Here is a 24,346-nt window from a genome sequence, read left to right on the forward strand (position 1 = left end):
AAGATCATGATTTCTCATGATTTTCCTCAGATCAAAAATTAATCGAATCAGCTATTTTGCATCACGCAGGAACCTGTAGCAATTTTGAGATCTTTTCCACTAGCGTCGCCCAACCAGTAAATTAGGCCCCCTCCAATTCTATATGTTTAAACATACGAATACTTGTGAATAGGCATTTACAAATTACTAATAGGGCAGAGGGTTGAAAATATTATGTATAGCTATAACTCGCTGCATATAATGTAAACCAAAAAACTGATCCTTTTATATTGTTTGGAGTTATGGACTTTTTAATGGTATCTACTACTTTTATTTTTTAAAATTGTTGCAAATATTGTTGTCGATGTATTATACCCGGCACGTAATTATGAAAATAAGTACCTTTTTCAGAAGGTAGCAGAACATTAATATTTCGGGGGTTCCTGAATTTTGGCTGCATAGGACTGGGGGGCTCTATCGGAACAGATCCCACTTTTATATCACTCAAAATTTTACTGGTTTTCGAAAGAAGAGGCGTGATGTTCCTAGCAATAACCTTTCAATCCACAAATACGATGAGACTTACTCGAAGGATTTTGAAACAATCTTAATTGAGTTAAGTGTAAACACGCGTCAACACACAATGCTCCATAAGTAAATTAGTTTTCTTATTTTACAAAAAACTGCTGAGCAATTGTTTGTTGTATTTATTATCGATTAAGATATTACAGTGAAGACTTTTTCTGATAGATAGTTTTTGAAGTAAAAGAAGCGCACATGAAATTTTATACTTGGCTTGCGTCCACTGAATCACACAAAAGCAGATAGGAATGACAGTGATCAATTATTTCATCATCAGAATTAGTTTGCAGTTAAAAATCAGTCCGCACTCTTTGATTCCACAACACAGAGGGATAAAAATAAAAATCTGAACATATTTTTAAAGAAAAAAGAGGAAGAAGAAAGAAACATTTTTAGCAGCAACACAATCATTGTTTGTTTTTTTCAGAACATAAATCCAAATTTAATACTGCAGGCAGGCAGGAGTGCTTCTTAAGTCAAAATATAGCTCAAATATATCATTGTTTCGAGCGCAAGCTAATTCATTGTGGTGCAGAAGCGTTAGCACAGTGATATTGCACCCATAAATTTATGATCAAAAAGCAGAAACATTGTAACTTTTGAACTAAATTATGGTAAGCAATCATGTAACTTCAAAATGAATCTTACAGTTTTCCTGAAAGAAGTCTCCTCAATCAAGTTTAAAATAAAATATTACGACAGTGTAATCAATCGATGGGCAATAGCGCACTGAAGTGTTAAACTGTCTGTGCGTAAAATTTGTTAGAAGCGTACAAATCATTGCAAATTTAAAACTCTTACTGAAAACAACGGCACTTCAACGGCACTTAACCATGTGTTTGGAGATAAGTCAGCCCAATCGATTTCTTTCTGTTTTTTGACACGCTATGATGGCAATTGTACACAATATTTCTTAAAGAAAAGACCACTAAAGTAACTTTCAGTAGTGGATGACTGAAAATTTATTGATTTTATGATTGAAAATAGTTTTTTTTTGCTTTAATGAGAACAAAAATCAAAATCTACGAGGTCGGCGTTTTTGCATCCATAAAAAATTTATCAGCTGAACCCCAATAAATTAAGTTTTCCCCGATTGTGAACAATTCATCCAACGTTGGTCTTTCTATTTTCAGTCGGTAAAATATGTCTTCACCAAATTTATCAAAGCATTATGGCTACTTTAGTCATCTTTTTCGGATTATTGTGAGTTACGGGACAAGTTTTTCAGCAAACGCAATTTAAAAATAGGGTAAAAGAATGCAGCTAAACTATCAAGAAACACAGTTCGTAATTTATATTTTGACGCGCAACGAGAGTATCTATGTATATAATAAAATAAAAAAAAATGATAGAGACATTATCCCCAAACAGATTATGCTTGTTTTAAACTATTTCATGTTTAAAAAAAATCCTGGCTAAATTATTTTAGAAAATATATGATTGATACTGAAATAATAAACCATTGGTATCTGACGACCAGAATAAGCATAATTCAGAAAGAAGCTCTTGTTTTGTGTTTGATAAGCCTTATTTTGTGGTGGAGGCCGAGCAAGCCGGAGGTTTCCGGTTAAGTGGACGAGAAGCAAATGGACTTCAGGTCGCAACCACTCTATGCCTTGACAATGACGCATTATGTTTACTTGGTGCATTGGAATACATAATAAATTTAAAATTCTATTCACTATCTTGATTGTAACGGCTAACAATGTATTGTTTTTGAAAAACTACATAACTATTGCATACCTCTCGGCTTGTTTTGCCTATTATGCTGCTAATTGATGTGAAAATCGCAGTTTTAAGATTCCACTTACTGTCTCGCCCCTTCTATTAGTTCAGTTTTGACCCGCATAACTAACACTTACGTAAAATTTTTGTAACAGATGTCAAGAAGATCATGAGTGTCATATCAAAGTGTATCAAGTTTAGTTTCACCTAATATGTCATCATTTTATCTGTCATTTGCAACCTACACTTTCTCCCTCACATTTCTCCCTCACATTTCTCTGGGAAAAAATTTTTGGTTGCATCCTCAGAAAAACAGACGCCTGTTCATTATCAGTAAAACGTAAAATCATAAACTAATATATAAAAATTTCAATAGTGTACAGCAGTATAAAAAACAGATACCATTTTTTGCATTACCTTTTCATGGCATCATTTTGCCAACCAGGACAATTTTTCGAAATCAAAAATCAAACACCAAAATTTTGGAATTCTTAGACGAAGATAAACACATGTTGAGCACTTCTCGTAGCTTTTAGTTGCCAAATTTTCATTAAACAGAGAATTACCATAACTTAAAAGTTTTGCAGAGTACTGTACTTACAATAATTGTTTTGCGCTGGTTGTATGAAAATAAAAACGTGCATGCGCTAAAAACCGTTGTAATAGAATAGCTTAAGAAAGCAGTTTTTATCAATAGCGATAGCATTATTTTTTGACAAATTCGTTGCCACAATAAACCAAAAACATCTTGAATATTAAAGCTTATTTTATGGTACCTGTGTAACATAGTTCTGTGCTTATGAAAGATGTAAATTAAAACTTTTTATTACAAACAGTTTCCGATACAGTTACTTATTTTTGTCATGAAATTTCCTGTAAAATAGTTTTACAAACGACGCCATAGCTCTTCTTTATTTTGCAGCTTTGAAATAGTTTGTATGTTTGCAGACAGAAAAAATTTTTGTTCAGTTTTCAAAACCTCGCAGTCTTCATTTTACTCAGAATCAAACAAATACATAGCGAGATGAAAATTCGAGAAAAATAATAACATCATGTAAGATCTCATAAACATTTTGAACGATGAACATTTGTTTATCTTTAAAATTTTTGTTGGTTTTGAGGTTATAAGGTGCTTTATGGTATTCCGCTTTACCATTCCTCCGTACCAGAAGTTTTAAAGACTTTTTGAGACAAGTAAACAATTATTATATTCATTGATTCGATTTTTTAGACGGAGTCGGTATTGAAACTTCATAACCACAAGAAATATGTTTAAATTTCTAAGAGTAATTAGAAAATGCCAAAACTCGTCTCGTGGATTTTTAAAATCTATTAGCTGTGCAAAATCCGATCCATCTGGCTGAGATCTAACGTTTGAAAGTCAAAAGTTCGATCAAGTAAGTTCCGCTAAAACTTTTTATCATTTATGATCTGATAAGTTGAAGTTATATCAAGTAAGATCTGATACGTTAGGATTGTGGTCGTACAAGTTTTAGTAAGGGCAAAGGCGCACTATGCAAAAAACTGATGATGCAAATACTTTTCTTCTAAGAACTGAAAAGTTTAAGTTTTGTTGAGTGAGGTTTGTTACAACGAGGTTTTGTTTTTCCTTTTAGAATTACCGACATTATATTGAACAAATTTGTTTGTAAAAAGTTCATAGTACATTGCAAGATATCCATCGCGACTCACGAAAAAAGTGTCGTGATTCAATTTTTATATGTTGAGTTGATAGTGCTTTTAGTATCATTGACAAAACGGTTTTTAATCTTAACGTTTACCGGGCGTATGTTTCGACCGCAACAGATAAGAATCGGTTTTGGAATATTGGGCGCTTTGCTAGCAATGACAATCGTCTTCAGCACAGGTAAATTGATTCAACTATTTCATTTTATCCATCTGATCGAAAACTTTAAATTTCAGAGTAAAATATTCAATTACATTTTGGTTTAAGGTCGGAATTTTTTCCAAGTCTACTAAGTTAATTCATGAATTTTAAAGTCCCTTACATTTGTCTGAGTTTATTCAAGAGTCGATAATTTTGATCTAATTTCCTTATCTCGTCTCTGATTTGTTGAGTATGTTGCATTTTCAGCTTCAAAAAACTTTTCTGCAATTTTTCTCCCTCATGACTTGGAATGGTTTGCGAGAACATAATGTTGGCAAACACCTCAGTGGACGTCAATTGTGAACACTTTGCATCTGAGGATATAGTTATAGGAGCTTATGTGAATATTTGGGTTAAAGAAATACTTTCTAGCACAATTAGGGCAACTGAGCAAAAAATTCTTTTGCTGATTTCAAAGTAAACGATTCATTGGCCGTGAAAATGTCCAAAAAATAGAGTATAAGTACTCAATTTCCTCGGACATTTTCACGGCCAATGTTCTCAGATTAGAGTTGGAGCGTGTTCGGAAACGAGTTAACTATCTTAATTCAAATTTGCTTCAAAGTTCTCACAGCGTGTTTTTGGCTAACGAGAAAACTTGAGGCAATCTTTCGTCACTAATGTCCACGCTATAAATCACTCGTTTCCACACTATAAGTAACGCTTTCCAGAAGACTTAGATTTATGTATTTTGGCCCGAAATAAAAGAAAGTTATTAATTAATTTCACATATTATTTAATATTTCCCAATAATAATTGCGGATTGAGAAGAAAATGAACAGTTTTGCAAGTAAACCTATCGTTGTTCACAGGAACATTTAGATCTTTGAATTGGGTCTCAAATAAAATTCAGGCAATTAAGTCTTAGGCTAATTAAATGTTCAAAATTGTGGGTTGCGTATATCCGTAAATACTGGAGACAAAATGTAAGCTTTCTCCACGATATCAATAATTTATTTCCATGTTTTACGCAAATACATCGTTTTAAATGGTATATGAATCGTGAAAAATGGGGACAGTTTTTTGTCACTCGATTCCCTAGCACGCAAAACGTATTGAATGAAACTTTTTTTCATTGGCCACGTATTTTGTACTCTCGAGGAAAAACTTCTAATTCTTCTTGAAACGTCTAATTTTTTTAAAATCTGTCACATTTGTAGAGCTTAGCTGAAGTGGCAAAATTAACTGATAGCGACAATTCATTTTTCGGTTCTGTTCTCATTCGCCCCCCCAGTGTTTTTTATGACTCCCAGTTACCAATTCTATGTTGTTATATAGCATGTTACTATGTAAGAAAATAGCACGTGCGTCTGGGGGTCATAAAAAATTTATGCTCAATAAGCTGGAGGGGGTGGGGTTAAACAAAATAGATCCCATTCAATTTCATTCAATTAATAAACGTAACTGTGTACTTTCTTGTTTAGGGAGCGTCAGTGCTGGAGTAGAGGACATCAAAAAGGTCAAAAAATTTTTTATATTGATTTTAATTTGCCCATTAGCCGCGCAATATTTTTCTCGTCTAAAACAATGGGGTGGACAGGGGGACAGAAGAGGGGTGCACAACTTGTTTTCTCCCCTAGTCTATTACCGACGGCTATTTTGAAAGATCTTGCAAGAATCTTGCAAGAGTCTTGTAAGATTACGCACCATCTTCCAAGGTCTTCAATTCAAACCATGCATGGACATAACAAGCAAACAAACTATTTCAAGGGTCATTGAAAAAATTTTTGGAAATGAGTTTCTTAAATACGTTATTGAAGGCAGCAATGACATGAAAATTTCTCTTTTGAACCGAGAGCTCCCTTCGATGAACTGAACTCATAAGAAAATGTGGTCTTTGAGTTAATCGGTCTTTAAAATTGCACTTTCTGTAAACATTTTTCGAAGTCATTCTTGTGAGGTTCTGGCAAGATAGGCGTCCCGATCTTGCATCTTGCAAAATAAGCGTCATTTGCGAGACTCTTAAAAGATCTTGCCAGAGAAGCGCCGCAGTTTGTCTAGGGGACAGAATTGTAACGTGAAAAATCAACCCGAGACCGCAGTTCGAGACGCTTGTCAAAAGACTGCGAGCAAAATTTCTAATCAATTGTGTAATTCTGAACAACTTTTCTTCATTTCAAAAGAGCTCTATGATAACCCTAGTCAAATGGGGACGGTTATCTAAGATTTTGCATGGCTCTTTCAAGACTTTTGTATGATTATGCGTCATATTGTAAGGACTCTTACAAGACTTTTACCAGATAAACATTAATCTTGCAGATTATTTGTTTTTCTTGCTGTTTTTGTGCTTATTTTTTTTTTTAAAAAAAGTGACAACTGATACAAAGTATAAGAAGCTAGGCGATGACTATTTAATAAAAGCAAAATGTGGTCGTGGAGTTTGTGCATTGAGCGGCATAAACATTTTGAATGTTAGCCATGCTGACAAAAACCGATATTTTTTAGTTAGCGCAATTTGTGTTTCAAAGTTTTTCGCGGTGATACTTTTCTTTCTGTTGTGTTTCCCAATAGGGTTATTGGGTGCTTTAACCAAAATGAAACGCTTATCTGGTAAGGATCTTGCAAGTGTCTACAATACCAGATAACCGTTGCAATCTTGCGTCTTTGCAGATAACAGTTATTTGCAAGACTCTTACAAAATTTTAGCAGATAACCGTCCCAGTTCGTCTAAGGAAGTTGATCTAGGTTTTATTTACAGGAAAAAGTGCAGTAAATAGTTATTGACAATTCAATTAAATTCAATTTTTAACAGAAGTTTACCTTGATATGGAGTTTGAAACTGTATCACAATTTTCATTCATACTCTGAAAACTACATGAAGCTTGAGAGAAACAAATTTTTTCAGCCTCATTTTCACTTCGAAGATGCAAACTGCAAGTGTGAGCATAACAAGTGCCAGTGCTGTTTCTCAGTAAACGAGGACTACTATTCGCTTCACGAAACATTGTGCATCGATGTGGCTTATCTGCCAGAGGAGATTGGAGTTAGAACTGATTTGATCATGATTGGGAACGTGAACAGCAACAAATCCTTTGAGGTGTCCGTTCAAAACCCTCCAGCTCTGCGCCTGCTCAAGTTCAAAATACCCAAACTAGATGTAAGAACCATAGTCAATGTCTTTTTGATTAAATTTTAGCTTGTGTTGTTAGATTATTTTTTGGCAGTTTTCTCGAGTGACAAGAGTTTATGGATAAAAGTTCATTGTGTTGTGATGAAATTTTCAAGCAATTTGTACACCTTCTTTGATCATTAGAACGCAGTGGCCTACATCAGTCGTACAAAAATACCGATTATCAGACAATGAAGTATTCAAATACCGGTAATCTTACAACGTCACTTATGTTTTGTGATTTCTGATGCTCATGAAAAGTAATTTTTATAGAATAACTAAACGATCGAATATGGGACTGTAACCTGATGTACAGGAAGTTTGATAATTGTTTATTTCTGACTTTTTTCTGGTCTTCAAACAATATACTTTATAAAATTAGATTTCCTGGTAATTGATTATACACTGAAATCGTACATATTTGTGAAAATCAATATGAAACGATCATAATTTACGTTTAATTATCCGGGAGTTTTATATGATGGATTGAAGCCCTATATTTTATGAACGCCTTATTACCTTACATTATGTTGTTACCTAAATCTTGCATTAAACACTAGCAGGTCAAAACCTCGAAAAATTGTCGCAACTGAATAGTTTATCAGTGCATAAAAAATGAAAAACTACCTTTGATGAGGTAAAACTTACCTTCTAGCAAAAAAGAACAAAAGTTTTACGTGCTGAACTGAAACACACCCAAGACTGCTAAAGAATATTGGAATTTTTAAAATTGGTCTGTTTTGCTCTTTTATTATAGACTATTTTATTTAAATATTTTTTACCGATTCTTTTGCTAAACAACATGCTAAAAAATGAAGAATTAGGAAACAGATTTGGATATAGATTTTCCGATTTAAACATGTATGTGCAGATTTAATTTTTAATGACCTTATAATGAAGCTGAAACGTAAATTTGAGCTCAGATTTTCTCTTGCTTGATATTATTTTTAATCTTAAATTTATATAAAATTTTGCGCGATTACTATGGTACGTTGTCCTCTTTCAAGAATTAATTATGATTTCTTAAACAGATCATGATTTAGTAATAATCATATATTGATTACAAATGAAATCCTGATATTCGTATCATAATTGGGGTCCTATTATTCATAATAGTTTTTGAGGCAATTTTTTCTTTTACGATCTTCTAACAATCCTACAATGGTCTTATTTGATCTCTTGAACATCTTATAAAGTTATTTACGATTTCCAGGTAATCGTACAAGGATTCTGCAGAGAAGTAGCGTTTGATTTATCATCTACTTTCCGAGGATTTTCATTTATTTTTTTCTACTTTCCAAGGATTGTCATTTAAATCGATTGTAACCGCAACAGGAGTTGCCTAATCGAACCTCATAATTACCTAAAGAACATAATGATCGCCACTGCTCAGTTGTACATTATTGTGCGGACAATTTTATTGATCACAATATTCCTTCACTTTTTAAATTTCTGAAGGACTACTACTCAAACAAAGTTGTATTCTAAAATGATAATTCATAATTTTGGAAGCGAAAACTGAAAAAGCCACATTTTTATCTTCATATCGACTTTAAGTAGGAAGCTCATCTGTGTACTTCCAGTCAATAATAGCCCCCCGCACTAAAAATTTTTGAGCCTTTTCATATGTCGAGGTCTAAAACTGGGAATCAAACCTTCTAGTTACCTCAAGAACTTTATGATGGCCACTATTGAGTTATTTAGAGTAGTGAGATAATTGCGGTGGAATTTTGTTGTATGATGAGTATCAGAGTGGATTTTAAAAACTTCTTGATGGAGAAACCTAGTGCTCAGATTCATATTATAACTTTAGATTGATTGAAATTTCAATTATCAGAAGCAAACTTGTGTACAGTAGAGTAATAACTATATCTTAAGTACATGGTAAACATTTTTCCTTTGTTATCGTATCCAGTCTTCTGAAACATCCCAAACATCTCAATAGCGTTGCACTGTTTTAGTTGGACACAAAAGTTGACATCTGCATCAAATTTCACGACATGGAATTCACGAAACACTCGGCCAAAGGATGTGCAGATTTGCAGATCCAGTTTCTAAAACTCTTCGATTATCAACTTGAGCTACTCTGTCTCGAGCTCTGGTCACTTCAGAAATCCAAAACCTGTGCCAGCTCTTTTGATGGTAAAGAGTTGTGTCCTCCTCATGACGCCAGCCCGAAAATGACGGTTGTCAATGATACTTCAGAGACTGGAAACAAGCTAACACGGCTCAGAAGGTCAGGTGAAATGTATGTCTTGCGTGGCATACTCGACGACGTCTGCTCAAATGCGTGTTCAATACTGGAAAATGCTACTATCAAGTATTTCTCAAAAGATGCCAAAGATAAAGCTATTTGGGTCTATGTTTCAATCGCTATAGTTGGGGTCATTTTAACACTTCTATGTCTCTGCTGTACAGTTTGTGGCTGCCGCTGTTGTCGACAAAAGTGAAGTTAACCACTGTTTTGACGCATAATTGGATAAGGAGTGGACTAAGCACGAAAACTTATTTTACATCTTATTAAATTTCATGCCAGAACTTTGCCTACACGCTCTAAAAAAGTTCAGGTAAATTTAACTGAAAAAACGCCTGAACATACCTGAACCGTTCAGGCAAATTGTTCTCACCTGAACTACACCTGAATTTGCCTGAATTTTACCTGAAATTTAACTGAATTTTTCAGGCGTCACTTTTACCTGAATTTACCTGAATTTATTGAAACTTTTAACCTGACTTCACTTGAAAAAACCTGAACTGCTCAACTGATCCAACATTTTGGTTCAAAGCTCTAGGTTGCGTATTTCCGTTTTTACCAAGTCCTACTAATGTGAGATCATAAGACATCCAAGATCGATGTGTCAACGCTAAAAATCTCTAAGAAATGTAAGATTTACGGTGAAGCTGGTGAAAAAAATTTAAGAATTGCAATTTTCAGCGCCGAATGTGGCGAATGCGATGAAAAGAAAACATTTAACCCCTATGAATCGCAAATCTTGCAAAAATTCACCGGTAAAAATCAATGTAATTTTTTTGCATTGAATTTTCGTGAGATTCGCGGTTTTCAGGGGTGAAATTTTTATTTTCACCGCTCCCCGCAAATCTTACAAAATTTCAACGCCTTTGTTTCTCAAAACATTTGTTGAATCTGACTAATAGCCGCCGTCAGCCTCTCAACGGCTGTTATTCAGGTGCTCTCCTTTTTACATTTCAAAGAATTTGAATTGTATTGGGGCGCTGTCTGTTCACACATTTTCATGATTTTTAAAGTCAAATCGGAGTAGTGATTTTAGTCACACAGAAACAAGAAATGGAGCAAAAACTGAGCGGTTTTGCGGGTGAACTTTTCTCGCTCTAATTTTAAAGTAGAGTGAGAAAACGGTGTTTGAACAAAAATTCGCTTTCTCGCTAGTGGTTTTTTGTTCACATGCGGCAATTTCACTTTGTTTTTACTGTTTTTCCAATTTTCTGGATCGGATTTTTTTCTAATATTCCGTTCTCGGTCTAACTTTTTGTTTAGTCAATGAAAATTTTTTGAACTGTACGTCAGGACTTGTTCTGCTATGTTTTTTAATTCGCTTTACCTTTTGATCACGTTTTTCGTTTTTATATAATTCACGATTTTCAAGCTTGTCTTCGGACTTACCTCATTCACTGTTTCAATTGAATGGATTCTAAGTTTTTTCACGCATTGAATTACGCAATGTAGTGAATACGGTCAATGTCAGAAGATCAAAATCAAAAGAAACGGGATAAACCAAAAAAAAGCCCTGTCTTTAACTCATTGTGCATTAGTTTAGCAAAGTTCATAAGAGCGATTGCTAGCTGATATTAGTATTAAGCTTATTACCCTTCAGTTTAGAAGCTGAATTAAGCATAGGTTTAGAATCTAACTGAAACTGCCCAATGAATTAGAACAACTTTTGAAACAGAAAATTTTTTTCGAATTTCTGTCTCTTCTCTTTTCTTTTTCTGTTTCAAACCCGATGTGCGTCTAGCGTGTCAACGGCTGCTATTTTCCGGCAATCTGCCGGCTACGTTTTAAGTTCATGAGAAATATGATTGTAGTATGTGACAGATGCCGCAGTGGAATAAGAAGTTGTTGACATGCAGGAGGTTAGAAGTTCGAACCCCTGTTACTCTTTTGTAAGAAATCCGGCGAATGCGGCAAAACTAAAAGTTTCACCGCTAAAAATCAGAAGTCTTAGAAAAATTTACCGCTAAAACCGCAAATCTTACAAAATATCAAGTTCCCCGTTTGCACCGCATTCATCGCAAAAAGATGCGGGCGCTTTGCGGTGAGTTTTTTTCACCGCTATTTACCACAATTCTTACATTATTTTTTAGACACATCCATGACCTGGGTGTATATTACGTTACGTTAAGAGTGTCGTTTAGAGACGAGTGAATATACTCGCATTATTAAATGTATTACGTTTTGAAACCATTTAGTACATTGGAGAGAGTCTTTCAAATCGGATTCTGCTTACACCTTCTACGTTTGCGGCTTTTGAGCAGAGAAGTTTTTACTATGCAAGAGAAATGAAGTTGTCGCTCATAGTATGAAATTAAGAAGAATTAAGCAAAAAAGAAGTAAATAGCACCCATTCTGGACCACAAATTTCTATGAGAGTATGTTCAAATTTTTTGCCTGAAAATTTGAAAATAATCTCATGATAATAAGAAAATTGCACCTTGTTAACTTTAAGTAGTGTAGCGCATGCTTTATTCTTTCCCATTACATAATATGCTAATATACATATCGTTTAAAACACTACTTCCTTATCTGTTATTATTTTTCCTCGTGAAAAGCACAAATATCTATTCATAATATATTTAATAACAATGTTAAACAACGTGTTCAGAGCCATAAAGAATGCGTACTTTAGGATCAGTTGTAGCGCCCGAATGAACCATACTTTTTAATAGCATATTGGTAAGATAACATCTTTCTCAAAAAATTATCTCAATTTTTCAATTTTTTATGCAATTAGCAGAATATACAAGATAAGTTTTTGCTAAAACGTGTAATGATCTTATAATCAATGTCACACTGTAGGCCCAGGATGAGGTCCGCAACTCACGATAGGTTTTGGCTAGACCGACTTTGGTCACGTACAATGGGGCTCCAGACCAAACATACCCAAAAATATGTATTGATCAGACCGGACAGACTTTGGCCATCCTTGGTCAGACGAAACAGACTTTGGCCAACATTGGCTAGATTGAACAGAACATAGGCCTTACCGTTGTTCAGACAATTGGCCTGACGGAATATACCGTAGGCCAGACCCTCGTCCAGACCATTGGCCACATCAACTTAACGTGCAGAAGAATCCAATATAATTTAAAATTTGTTCCTTTCATTTTTCTGAACGTTAAAAAATTTTCTGAGGTTTAAAAGAAAAATTAAGTGAAAAAAACTGATTTAAAAACCAATGATGATTTCAAAAATTAGTTTGACGAAGTAGTTAAATCATCTAGAAATAGATGTTGGTTACCAGTGATTGGCTTTTATTTTGAAAAACAGTCAAAACAGCACACATTTATACAGATTAAAGGAGACCGGCTCTTCTTTTGGCTTTATTTCTTGGCGTTAAACATGGGTATCGGCCAGATCTAACAGACAGAATGTAGGTTTTGGCGAGTCCCAACAGAGCGAAATGTGGGCGTTGGCGAGACCAATTAGGCTGAAGTTTCATTTCATTTATTTTTGTAATAGGTAATGATGAAAGTATACATACAGATACATAATGAGACAGCTTGTGCTGCCTGTTCTGTAAATGACCATATCTTTTTGATGCCTCATTAAACAGATACTATCTTACATCATTAACTAATTAGGCTTTTAAACTTTTCACGGCAAAATTCTTATTATAGTATTGCATCTTTTTTCGTTATTTTTTGCGGGCTAATTTTTGAAGTGCACAAGTCGACTATCAAAAGGTATTCAACGGCCATTTTGACTCTTGGCCTTTTTAACCAGCAGATGTCATGAAGTTGTGATGACGAGACATTTGACCGATAATCCGAGTATTCGATTTACGGAGCCTATGAATAACCAACGGGAACATTTTTATCTCAAACGAAAGTTGTAATTTAGTTGGTTTTTTGTTAGGATATTTGGTTTAAAGAGTTGGTATTGGCTTTAATTGTTTTGTGTTCTTTGGGCAGATGAAATCTTTCTGATTAGATAGCTCGACTTGCTCTTGAGGAAAACTGCATAGTCGAGTTTGTGTTGTGACACTTTAGTTTAAGTAGCAGAAATAAAAAACTATATGACTGAAACTAAACGATACACTTCATTTTTTTTATTCAGATGGAAAAAGTAGCAATGTGTTCTTTTATTTAGGGAACAGCAGTGCTGGAGTAGAAGACATCACAAAGATCAAGATTATAATTAACTTAACGATTTTCCTGTAACTCGATTTGGAATCTATCTTAACCCATCTCTCAGGCGAACCGAGTCAACCCAATGGCAAATGACTAGTTTTTGTATAATAACATTTTTTGTATTTGACAACTAAATGCGTATTTTTTTACACTTTCTGATTCAAGCTTATTGATATGGGGAATAGAAATTAATTTTTCAAAAGTCTGTCAACTTTACCGTTTTCTTCTGAAATGAATCGCCAATAAATCTTAGTAGTATTCAGTTTCCTTCTTATTCTCGAGTCTTTGCTTCCAAAAAATTTATAATTTTTGCAAAATGTAATTGCTATGCTAACTCAAATACGTAACATCTTGTTTTTTCTGCTTAGATGTGATCATATCAGAACTTTTTATAATCAGAAAGTTATTCAATAAAGTTATTCAGTTATTTAGAATATTATTCAGTTATACCCCCGTCATAATAAATTTCATTTGAAAGTGATGAAAAATATTTCAACGCAGTATTCGGTAATACATAGTCCAAATAGGACATACGAGGTACTTCAAAAGATCTCGAAATAACTATTTCCAAACAGATTTGGTCTAAAATTGTCGACCTATTAAAGGGATCCCCAAAAAGCAAAAACTAAACAATGAGTTTTCGTCCATTTGTATTGAGAATGTGAGAATGCATCTGCAATAGAATTGCTAAAACTTAAGATTTTTTAGATGGAATAAAATTATAGAAAATCTTAAAATTTTTAGATGGAATAAAGTAAACTTTTTTAAAATTAAAAAAAGTAAACTAGGGAGTTTCTCTGGGAAATTTTAGCTCAAAGTTTATGCTGTTTACAGAAAATCTACGTTTGCCCGATGCTTCATTCAATGGCTGAGACCTGTGATTGAAACATCTTGTGAGGCCCCAATTTGTTTATGAGAGCAATGCAAAGCTGAGGTCGCCATAAAATTTAATAGTAGTTTTATTATGAAACAGTTTCAAAATTTTATGAGCAACAACTATGATAAAGAAATAGTTGTTGCACTGGTTCGACAACAACTCCAACTGAAACGCTGTTTCGTAGTACCACATTTTCTATGATTTGCAACAAAGACGCTAGCGATTATTTTTTTACATTGCAGGATTAATTGAAACTGTCAATTTCAGACTAATTTTTCATAAATTTTGCAAACATGCTGTTATTGCATAATCTGGGTTGTTTTAATCAAAAGTGTTGTTCGGCACATAACGACACAAAATTTACGTATGTGTATATGAGAACAATTTGATTTGACAGCAAATAATAATTACACCTGACAAAACAGTGCTGCATATTTTATCCATAGAATAATACTAAACATGAAAACGTATTTTTAAATCGAAACAACATGGTTCTGATGAACGATTAGAGTTTTTGAGCTATAGAAAAAATCAGTCTAATAAAGCAAGGCATGAAAATTTTCTGAACAGTCAAAACATATCTTAGTAAAAAGAACAGAATAAAGTGAGTATGTTTTCGCCGAGCACTATGTGATGAGAGCACGATGAGATGAGCAAAAACTGGAAGGCTTTTGCATTCTGAACTTTTGTTTTATACATCTTTTCAAATGTTGATAGTGGATCTGATATTTCATTCCAAAAATCAAGAACCAGAACTGTTCACCGGGAAATAAAAATGATCTAAAACTGATCTGAAATATTCAATACAGTTGGAAGAAGCAAACTATAGATTTGATTCAATCGAAATCCATCATCATCTTATTGGTAATGTTTATTTTGATCTGGACTGAAGATAAAATTGCCTTTGATGTAAATTTTTCTAGTCTTGCAAGTAATTTGGTTATCACGTCAAAGATTTTTTAAATCTGTATACTTCTTCAGATATCCATTATTGGAATCAGTAATTTCTATTACAAACGCTGTCAGTCCTGTTTTTGTTGTGAGCAAACAGGGTAGTAACCTAAATAAACCAAGATTTTTGATAGATTTTGAATAATGTCATATTATATTCTAACTATAACATCCATTAGATTTCTTCGTGCTAGATTAGATTTCCTCATGCTCAAGCGATGTGATATAGATTAAAGATTTAAATGGATTAACAACACACCAAAAAAAGCTCAGGTAAATTTAACTGAAAAAACACCTGAAGTTACCTGAACAGTTCAGCTAGATTTGTCTTACCTGAACCATACCTGAAAACACCTGAAAAATACCTGAAAATTACCTGAAAAATTCAAGTATCACTGCCTGAACTTTTACCTGAACTTTCCAGAAAATTACTTGAAAAAAACACCTGAACTGTTCAGGTAATTTTTTCAGTTCAGGTAAATTTACCTGAAATTTACCTGAAATTTCAGGCAATTTTTGCCTGAAATTTCAGGTAAATTTCAGGTAAGTTTACCTGAACTGTAAAAATTACCTGAACAGTTCAGGTGTTTTTTTCAGGTAATTTTCAGGTAAGTTCAGGTAAAAGTTCAGGCAGTGACACCTGAATTTTTCAGGAAACTTTCAAGTATTTTTCGGGTGTGTTCAGGTATGGTTCAGGTGAGACAAATCTACCTGAACTGTTCAGGTAAGTTCAGGTGTTTTTTCAGGTAAATTTACCTGAATTCTCTATGAGTTCAGGTATTGGTTCCGGAAAAATTCAAGTGCGTTTAGTTCTGTTCAGGTAGACTAACTGTCCGGCAAGACAAAAACAAGTGTAACAGAACATTGTAAACTGTTGGAAAACTTTTCTCCAGCCAATTTATCAACCGACTTTTGAAAAAGCGTATTCCAGAATAAAGTATTTTTAAAGTGAATCTCAGCTCAGTATGCACAGAGTACACACCTTATACAGGACTGCCATCGCGAAGGCGTCCACTAAGGTCCCAAACTATTGGACTGCCATAAAAGGATGCGCGGAAAGGTCGGATCCTTGAGGGTTCTCACTAAAACAAACGAAAAAGCAAAACGAAACAATACTTGACCAGGCAGTAAAACAACAGTAAACTGGCAGAAAAATTTTCTTTTGTCACTTTATGAACCAATTATTGAGAAAACAATCCAGAAATTTGTGTTTTTAAAGTGAATCTCAGCTCAGTATGCACAGAGTTCACACCTTATACAGGACCGCCATCGAGAAGGCGTCCACTAAGGTCCAAACTATTGGAGTGCCAAAAAAGGATGCGCGGCGAGGCCGGATCCTCGAGGGCTCTCACTATAACAAACGAAAAAGCAGAGACCAAACAAAACAGCACAGCTGAAGACATTAAAACATGTGCAAACTATCAATAAATCGGATGTTGATCATATAGGAAATGCCGAGAAGAATCAAAATACTTATTTAGGAGGTCAGAAAGCAATCAGAAATTCTCGAAAATCATTCATGATTTCAGCAGAAATGGCCAAAAAGGGAAACGATATTACCGAAAACATTTTAGACAAGAAAAATCAAAATTTGGAAGAAAAAGACCTAGTAAAAGAACTGAACAAAAACAGCAACAGAAACCCTACAAAAGAACAAAAAAAAGAAATATACATCTAGAAGAGAAATCAATATGAAGACAAAAACAAATGAAAGAGAAAACAAGAGAAAATTACAAGGGGAGGAGATTTAAGAACAGGAAATCAACAAGCAAGCTGACAAGAAATTATGCAGAAACAAAAATATACAAGCACAACAAAAAACAATGTTCTAGAGAAAATTTAAGCTTAACAACGGATAGAGCTAACGGATAGACCTAAAAACGGGACACTATAAAGCGAAACTCATACAAAAACAAATTATCCAAACAGGCAAAAAGCAATTAGGAAAACAAAAAACAGGAAAAATGTTTGACAAATGAGAAGATTTCATTGCAAGTGAACGAGAGAAAGACATTAATAGAATGGGAAAAACAAGCGAAAAAAGTAGCGATGGAGATTTAAAATGGAATTGAAGGCCTAGATAAAAATCAAACCACTCAACAGCGAAAGACAAAAGAAAGAGGTTTCAACCGAAAAAATCGACCAAGAGAAAAGAAGCAGAAGAATAGGATTTCCAAAAACCAAAAACAAAAAAAAATCATAAAATTCTAGGAAACAATTGACCCGGATCCAAAATAACGACGGGCAACCACCTAAGTTCACCAATTCCTCATGAAAAGCAACCAGTCCAAGGTTAGATAAGAAGAGTGAACCGGAAGAAACAAAGACTCTACTAACCATGAAAACAATCTTCGACAGTTTAGTTGAAACAAACAAGAAACATACCTAGCAACCAGAACCTCGAAACAATAGTTGAAAGAACGAAACACCACACAAAACGCGTTTTAAAACAGCAAGCAACAAAACTAATCCACAAATGGAATGGCGCAATAAGACAAAATGAGCAACAAAACTTTAGTTCAAGCAATAGAAATAAGTAGCACCCTGAAAAAAAATTCCGGAAAGAACAACAAAACGAATAAAAATATTTAAACAAAACATTAACTAGAGAAGATTACAATATTAGAAAGTTAGGCAACCGGCTGTGAACTATCTACGAAAACAATTCCATTTAAAATTAATTTTTTGAAGCAAGAGAAACAAAAAGAAAACACTATGAAAGTCATCAAAAACGCAGACAAAAAGAGCAATGACACGCGAAAAGAGGAAACAAAAATAGAAATAACAGGACCAAACACAAAAAATGAAGATGAACTAAATAAAAGCTTACTCCTTGAAGCCAGTTTAAAAACCTCCTACTTAAAGACGACAAACTAACAAGGACAAGATGAGAAAATGAAAAACCACAGAAAACAACTAGTAACGCATGAAAATCGAGAAAAACAAAAACGCTGAAGCCATGGCTCGACATTTTTTCAATACGTTGCTTTCTGACCCCTTGCGAGGAAAACAAAAACTAAATAAAGTCAAACACACCACAAGTAAAACTCATGCTTTTTGTTTGGTTTCAGTTCAACGAGTTTTAAAATTTTAGTTTAAATTGAAAAGATTAATGAAGAACTCTGGGGTGGTAGAATGTGGTGGCGTAGTTCTTGTGTTCAGAAGTCAAGCCTATGTTGTGCATAGAGTTAAGGTCTAAGTCAGAGGGTTTCTAGTATCAAAAATTAGAACATGGCAACCTAGTAACTGGTCAAGTACAAAAATTAAAGCTTAAATTACTTAGCACTTCTGATCACAAGAACTAATAAACAAAATATTAGTATATTTGGCTCATTATTGCAACTTTTATTCAAAAATCAACTGAAGGTCGATAAACCTAACAGTTTAAACTATTCGACACATTTGAGCCAAAACAACTTTTACTGCATAAACCAACAACAAAAGGTATTTTTTTAGTTTTGTGTCTACTAAGCTAGATTTTTTTAAATAAACAATCAAGCACAACAAAACACTAATACAAGCACAAATGTCACAGTTACTATTACTATTTTATTGGTTGAAACAGTAACTAAGCAAATTATTTTCTGAATAAATAATCATGCACGCGAATAAACAATAACTAAAAATAAAAAGCTTCTAATGCTATTTTTTGGTTTTGTGTCCGCTAAGCAAAATTTGTGAAAAATTAATCAAGCACAGCACGTTGAACTAATAGAAGCACAAAATTAAAATTTACTAAGGCTTTCTTGGTCTTGTTTCCGTATAGCACACTTTTTAAATAAACCAAACACAACACGTAAAACTAACAGGAGCAGAAAATTAACAGTTACTAATGTTTTTTTTTGGTTTTGTGTCCGCTCAGCAAATTTTTTTCAAATAACTAATCAAGGAGAACGGATTTAAATAATAGAAATAGAAAAGTAAGTTCGTAATGGTGTTTTTGCATTTAAGTTCGCTGAGCAAACTTTTGTAAAAAATTAATCAAGCACAACAAGTAAAACTAATAAAGCATAACTTGAACAGTAACTAAGCAAATTAACTTTGAATAATTTATCATGCACGCGAACTAACAACAACAAAAAATAAACAGTTGCTAAAGCTATTTTTTTGGTTTTGTGTCCGGGAAGCAGACTTTTTTTAATAAAACAAACACAACACATAAAACTAACAGAAGCAGAAAGTTACCAAAAGAATAAAAACTTTTAAGTTCTTCTCCTCAGATATCGGTCAGAAACGGTTACGACGATAGACTTGAAATCCAACAATGGGTCACTTCAAAAAAGTTGAGCAGGAAATAACTATGACCTCTGAACAGAAGTATTTAAAAGCAGTAAAACAAGTGCCTTTGACTCTTTTTCAAAACGTTATATTGCAAAGCGACAATTAAAGCTCGGTAAACACAACAATTTAAAATTACTAATCAGTTTGAGCAAAAGCTACTCGTTAAAGGAGAATCACGCAACTATTAGTTCTTTATTAACAGATTTTTTGCCATCTTTGACACAGTGACAATCATTTTTTTTACCGAAATCATTCAAATCAGCACGATTGTGAGGTAGGAAATGACAGGAAGGTATTATTTTGTTTCCATAAAACTTAGCACCTAATTTATTTTTCACTCTCATATTAAATGACTGCAATCTAATGTCTAAACTTTTTTTCTCCTTTATCGTCAAGATAAAACTCAGCATGATCCAAACGTGTTAGCAATTCTAGAAAAAAATATGATGTTCATATGGCAGATGTTCAATCAGGTCAGTGAAATACTTCAATAACTTTTCATCACTTGTGGTTTTTAAATCATTATTACCAACGCAAACGATTATATATCTATATTTCACTATCTCAGGGTAACAATCAATTAAATGGCGTGCACATCTACCACCCCTACTTTTGTTAACAACCTGTAAATCCCTAATAAAGTCAAGATCATTAAAATCATCAAAAGCGTTCCGCATATTTGAATCTCCTATCATTATAACCCTGTTAATTAGCACTAAATTCACGTGTTTTTGAAGATGCCGCATGTAGTCTAGCATTGTCACAACATCTTCGGTTTCGTCATTGTCGTAGAAATGGAACCCATATCCATTTCGTTGCACAATTCTTTGAATGTCCAAAGCTTAACACATTTTTTTGAATACGTTAAAAACTTCTCAGACCAAAAACTACCAGACCGAAATAAAAGAGCAAAAACTACCAGACCAAAAAATAAGACAAAGAACTACCAGACCGAAATTCAAGTGCCAGCTGAAGGTCAAGAAACCTATCAGCCAAATTTTTCATGAGATTTTGCTGAAGGTCGAAAAACCTAACGGCCAAATCTGACTGCTGAGGGTCAAAAACCTAACAAAAATTTACCATTCAGACATGACCGAAGGTCGAAAAACCAAAGAGCATCATTTCCCTGGAAAAATTTACCAAAGGAACACAAATAGCTGCTAGCCAAACACGTTTTTTGTAAAAAAAATTATGAGAAAAAGGAACCGCCTCAATAAAATTTAAAATTATATGCATAGTTAATGTACTTCAGTGCCTGCCTTAGGACAATGTGTTCAAAAAGCAATCTACAACAGCGCATTTGTGAAGAGATAAAGGATGAAAATTAAACAATTCGTCGAAAGCAACAATGACGAGTCCTTCATTGTAATTCACAGAAACACAGTAAGAACGAGAGGATTCATGATATTCATGAGTTTTTATTTTGAAGCAAGTAAAAAAAATATTGGTTTCAGAAAATAAAACTTTTTGTATTAGCAAAAACTGAGGTACAGGAGAGTTTTCATTATCTAGGTCTTTGATCATAACGTCATTCTAGCCGTATTTTGTCCCCATTATGACAGCGCTACTTGATTGCAAGCACTCAGATGATATAAAAAACTTGCGATACTCTTCGTTTCTCGACATTAAAGATTCACTAAGGATTTCAGTTTTAACGCCAGGGAACTCATTAACTTTGACAGGTACAGACTCGTTCTACTGATAGTACTCGTTAACTTGGTGTCGTAAAGCAAGACTTTTACAAATATTTTTGAAATTGCAGATATTATGTGTTAGCCGCTTAAAAAACTGATGTTTACGTTCGTACCTCAAAACACTTTGGTAGAGAAAAGGTCCCGATGACTTGAGAACCCTCGGGTAATGGATTAACTTATGTTGCTTAAACGTTACCGACTCCGTGGGAAAACGTTTCGCTGCACGTATTTCTCCAGATGCTCATCTGAAACAATAGAGCAGATTTAAAAAAAGATGTATGATCAAAAAACTAAAAAACAAGATAACTTACATATTAGGACTCCCAACAGATGATAGTCGGATTCCACGAAAGTCGGGCTAAGCAAAAAAGAAATTAGATCCGAAAAATGAAGCAAAAACTTCTAGACTTTGTTGAAAGGTACAAGGTTATATATCATGAGCGGTAAAAGTCGATAAAGAGTAAACATTTGATCGTACTTTTGTTTGAAGTGGCCTCGGGACTTATCTTTTATTCGTTCAAAATCAATTTCTGAGGGTCTGACATCGATATCACGACTATAGCCAAAATTATTGATTCTTGAACTTAAACAATCAATACTCAGGTAGTCGGGAACCAGTTCACTCAAAACAATGCGCAAAATGTTCATTAAGCTGCCTTGAAAAGTGTCATGATGCAAGTCAGCGGTAAAATTTTAATAAGGGTGAAAAAATTGACTTTCAAGAACACAAATATGCTTAACGCCGTTTCGTTTGGCGGATGCATCCAATCAACATGACTCAGAACTTCCAAGATCTTTATGGCGTTCTTCAAAAACCGACTTGAATGACGATTGGAGGAAAACGCATTTTTCACAACAGAGACCTCTGGAAAAACTTTTACTGAAACCAAAAACAGCATGGTAAGCTAAATTGTTCGCAACAAAATCAACTCGTCATAGCGCGACAAATACTGTTTTACCAGATCTAGTAAGAATTTGAATACCGTTTTCTAAAGCCCGTAAATCGTTCCGCAGTACAGTCAAAATTTCTTTAAAACCATATGTCTCAAGGTAAGGCACTAGTGCAGCAAGATGGGTCATTCTCATATCCGATAGAAACCATGGTGGAAGGTTTTTCAAACACCAATAAAAACAACCTATTTTATGAATCGAAGCTCTGCTTCCAATTGGGTTAACGGGTTCAACTTCATCAAAGTATAGCTGTAAGCTTAAATTGAAGACCTTATCTTATTGACTATGCTTTATCACCAAATCTACGTCACTAAGAAGATTTTGTTCGTAAGTTTTTTCGGACAAATTCAACTTTCCTAGAGTTTGCATACTATCCAAGATAATCTCATTTTTATTCAGACTTTCAAGCAAGCAACTATAGGACGCCATTATGGAAAAAATTTCGTCATGATAGAAAACAATGTTTTCAAGAACTTTCGAAATAGATACAAATTGACCCGTCCTCTCAATTTCCTTGTGCGTTGATTCACCTTTGGTTAATCTTATCTCATGTTCAACTCCGAATACTATATCGCACGGCATAACAAACTGCTTTTTCTGTTTCAGCAATTTTAAAACCTGATATTCATTTTCAGCCTGGCAGAAATTGAAATCTCCGGCAGCCTTGAGTAGATCGCGAAAGGTAGCACTCGACAAAACGTTTGGACAGTCTGATGAGATAATATCTAAGCAAAGATGAACTGTTTTAATTATATCGTCAGTGAAATTTTTAGTAGCACCTAGGTAACGGAAAGCTTGATTCCACGTTGTTGAAATGTCGCCTAACATTCTTAACAAAACATTTTCACCTAGGGAGCCATCAGTTAAACGAAAAATCCTTTCGCTCAGATCAGACTCTTCAACTATTTCAACACAATTATTGCTATAGGGCATACTTGAATCTTCATTAGTCTCAGATTCTGCTCCTGGATCTAGCGGGTCGACTCTATGTTTGATTAACGTTCGGTGCTCTTTCCTAGCATGCTTATTCAAATATCTTAAACTACAAAACTCTCTAGGACAAAATGGACAAGTAAAAGATGAAGCTGCGCCGTGATAGTTACTGAGATGAGAAGTGTAATTACTTAAACTAAGATTTTGTACTGAACAGTTTTTAAACTTGCAACAAAAAGTACCGTCATAGCTTCCTTATTGATACTTAGCCTTACCCCAACTGTAGACTCTGCTCTGTTTGCCTAAAAAAGATGAAAATAATATTCCAGCAAGACCACTATTACGAGGTTCGTGAAGGGACTCGATAACACATGAACTATCGGTTGATACATCTGCACTGTTACTACTTTGACTTGACAAAAAATTATCACCCTCTTCACTTCGTGAAACTGCCTAATTTGATTCATGTTTTCTATATGGTTATCAAAGCTATTGAAACCAGAAAAAAGACGAAAACATATAACACATTTGAACTCTGCTTCTAAGCGATGATTTATCCGCATGTGCTCAAGAAAATTATGGTTTGTGAGAACAGATTGTTAAGTACAAAACTCGCAATTAACTTGGTAAAGGAAACTGCTTTCCGCATTAATCTGTGTGCTACAATTTTGGTTGTACCTACGAGAAGATCTAACTGGAATTGGCTGACTCTGACTAACTAGAGAAAATGATATATCACAGCCAGCTTTTGTGCAATCATTTTTTTCCTTACTAGAAATCCTTACATCACATAGCGGTGAAGAAACTGCTTGACTGTTATCAGCCTGATCAATTAACTTTTCAACGCGCGCATTGCCTGAGCCAGTTCCTGTAGAAACTGCAGCTTGAATATCAGAGCTTACAGCGGACTGTGTATGCACCTCTTCAGAGTTGCGATCAACAAAAGTGTCATTATGAGTAAAAAAAATTACCTGAATGGGTGCGTT

At 34.2% G+C, this 24,346-nt stretch overlaps 2 protein-coding genes across 6 annotated transcripts in view; one reads left to right on the plus strand and one right to left on the minus strand.

The window, feature by feature from the left end:
* LOC142340799 (uncharacterized) overlaps window positions 1–24,346 on the minus strand; it is a 223,035-nt gene that overhangs the window by 41,662 nt on the left and 157,027 nt on the right. The gene's annotated exons all lie outside the window — the stretch shown is intronic.
* On the plus strand, window positions 3,023–13,846 carry LOC142340797 (uncharacterized). Of its 5 annotated transcripts, XR_012759090.1 has the most exons (6): window positions 3,023–3,222; window positions 3,903–4,153; window positions 5,599–5,633; window positions 7,020–7,271; window positions 9,245–9,850; window positions 13,633–13,846. XR_012759090.1 is itself a non-coding variant. In XM_075391512.1 (5 exons), the coding sequence occupies exons 2-5, from the start codon at window positions 4,075–4,077 to the stop codon at window positions 9,731–9,733; spliced, it is 855 nt and encodes a 284-aa protein (XP_075247627.1). In that variant the 5' UTR covers window positions 3,023–3,222; window positions 3,903–4,074; the 3' UTR covers window positions 9,734–10,045. The 5 variants fall into 5 exon arrangements, 4 of the variants coding, with proteins under 4 accessions (XP_075247627.1, XP_075247630.1, XP_075247628.1 ...); XM_075391512.1 differs by lacking the exon at window positions 13,633–13,846 and having other exon boundaries at window positions 9,245–10,045; XM_075391515.1 differs by lacking the exon at window positions 13,633–13,846 and having other exon boundaries at window positions 4,031–4,153; window positions 9,245–10,045.

Source organism: Convolutriloba macropyga, chromosome 6 (assembly GCF_964194025.1).
Source record: "Convolutriloba macropyga chromosome 6, txConMacr16.3, whole genome shotgun sequence".
NCBI lineage: Eukaryota > Metazoa > Xenacoelomorpha > Acoela > Convolutidae > Convolutriloba > Convolutriloba macropyga.

Coding starts and splice junctions, on each gene's coding strand:
- LOC142340797 (XM_075391512.1), top strand. CDS start 4,075: ATGTTTCGACCGCAACAGATAAGAATCGGTTTTGGAATATTGGGCGCT. Junction 4,154..5,598: donor GACAATCGTCTTCAGCACAG/GTAAATTGATTC, acceptor TTTCTTGTTTAG/GGAGCGTCAGTGCTGGAGTA. Junction 7,272..9,244: donor TCAAAATACCCAAACTAGAT/GTAAGAACCATA, acceptor GCACTGTTTTAG/TTGGACACAAAAGTTGACAT.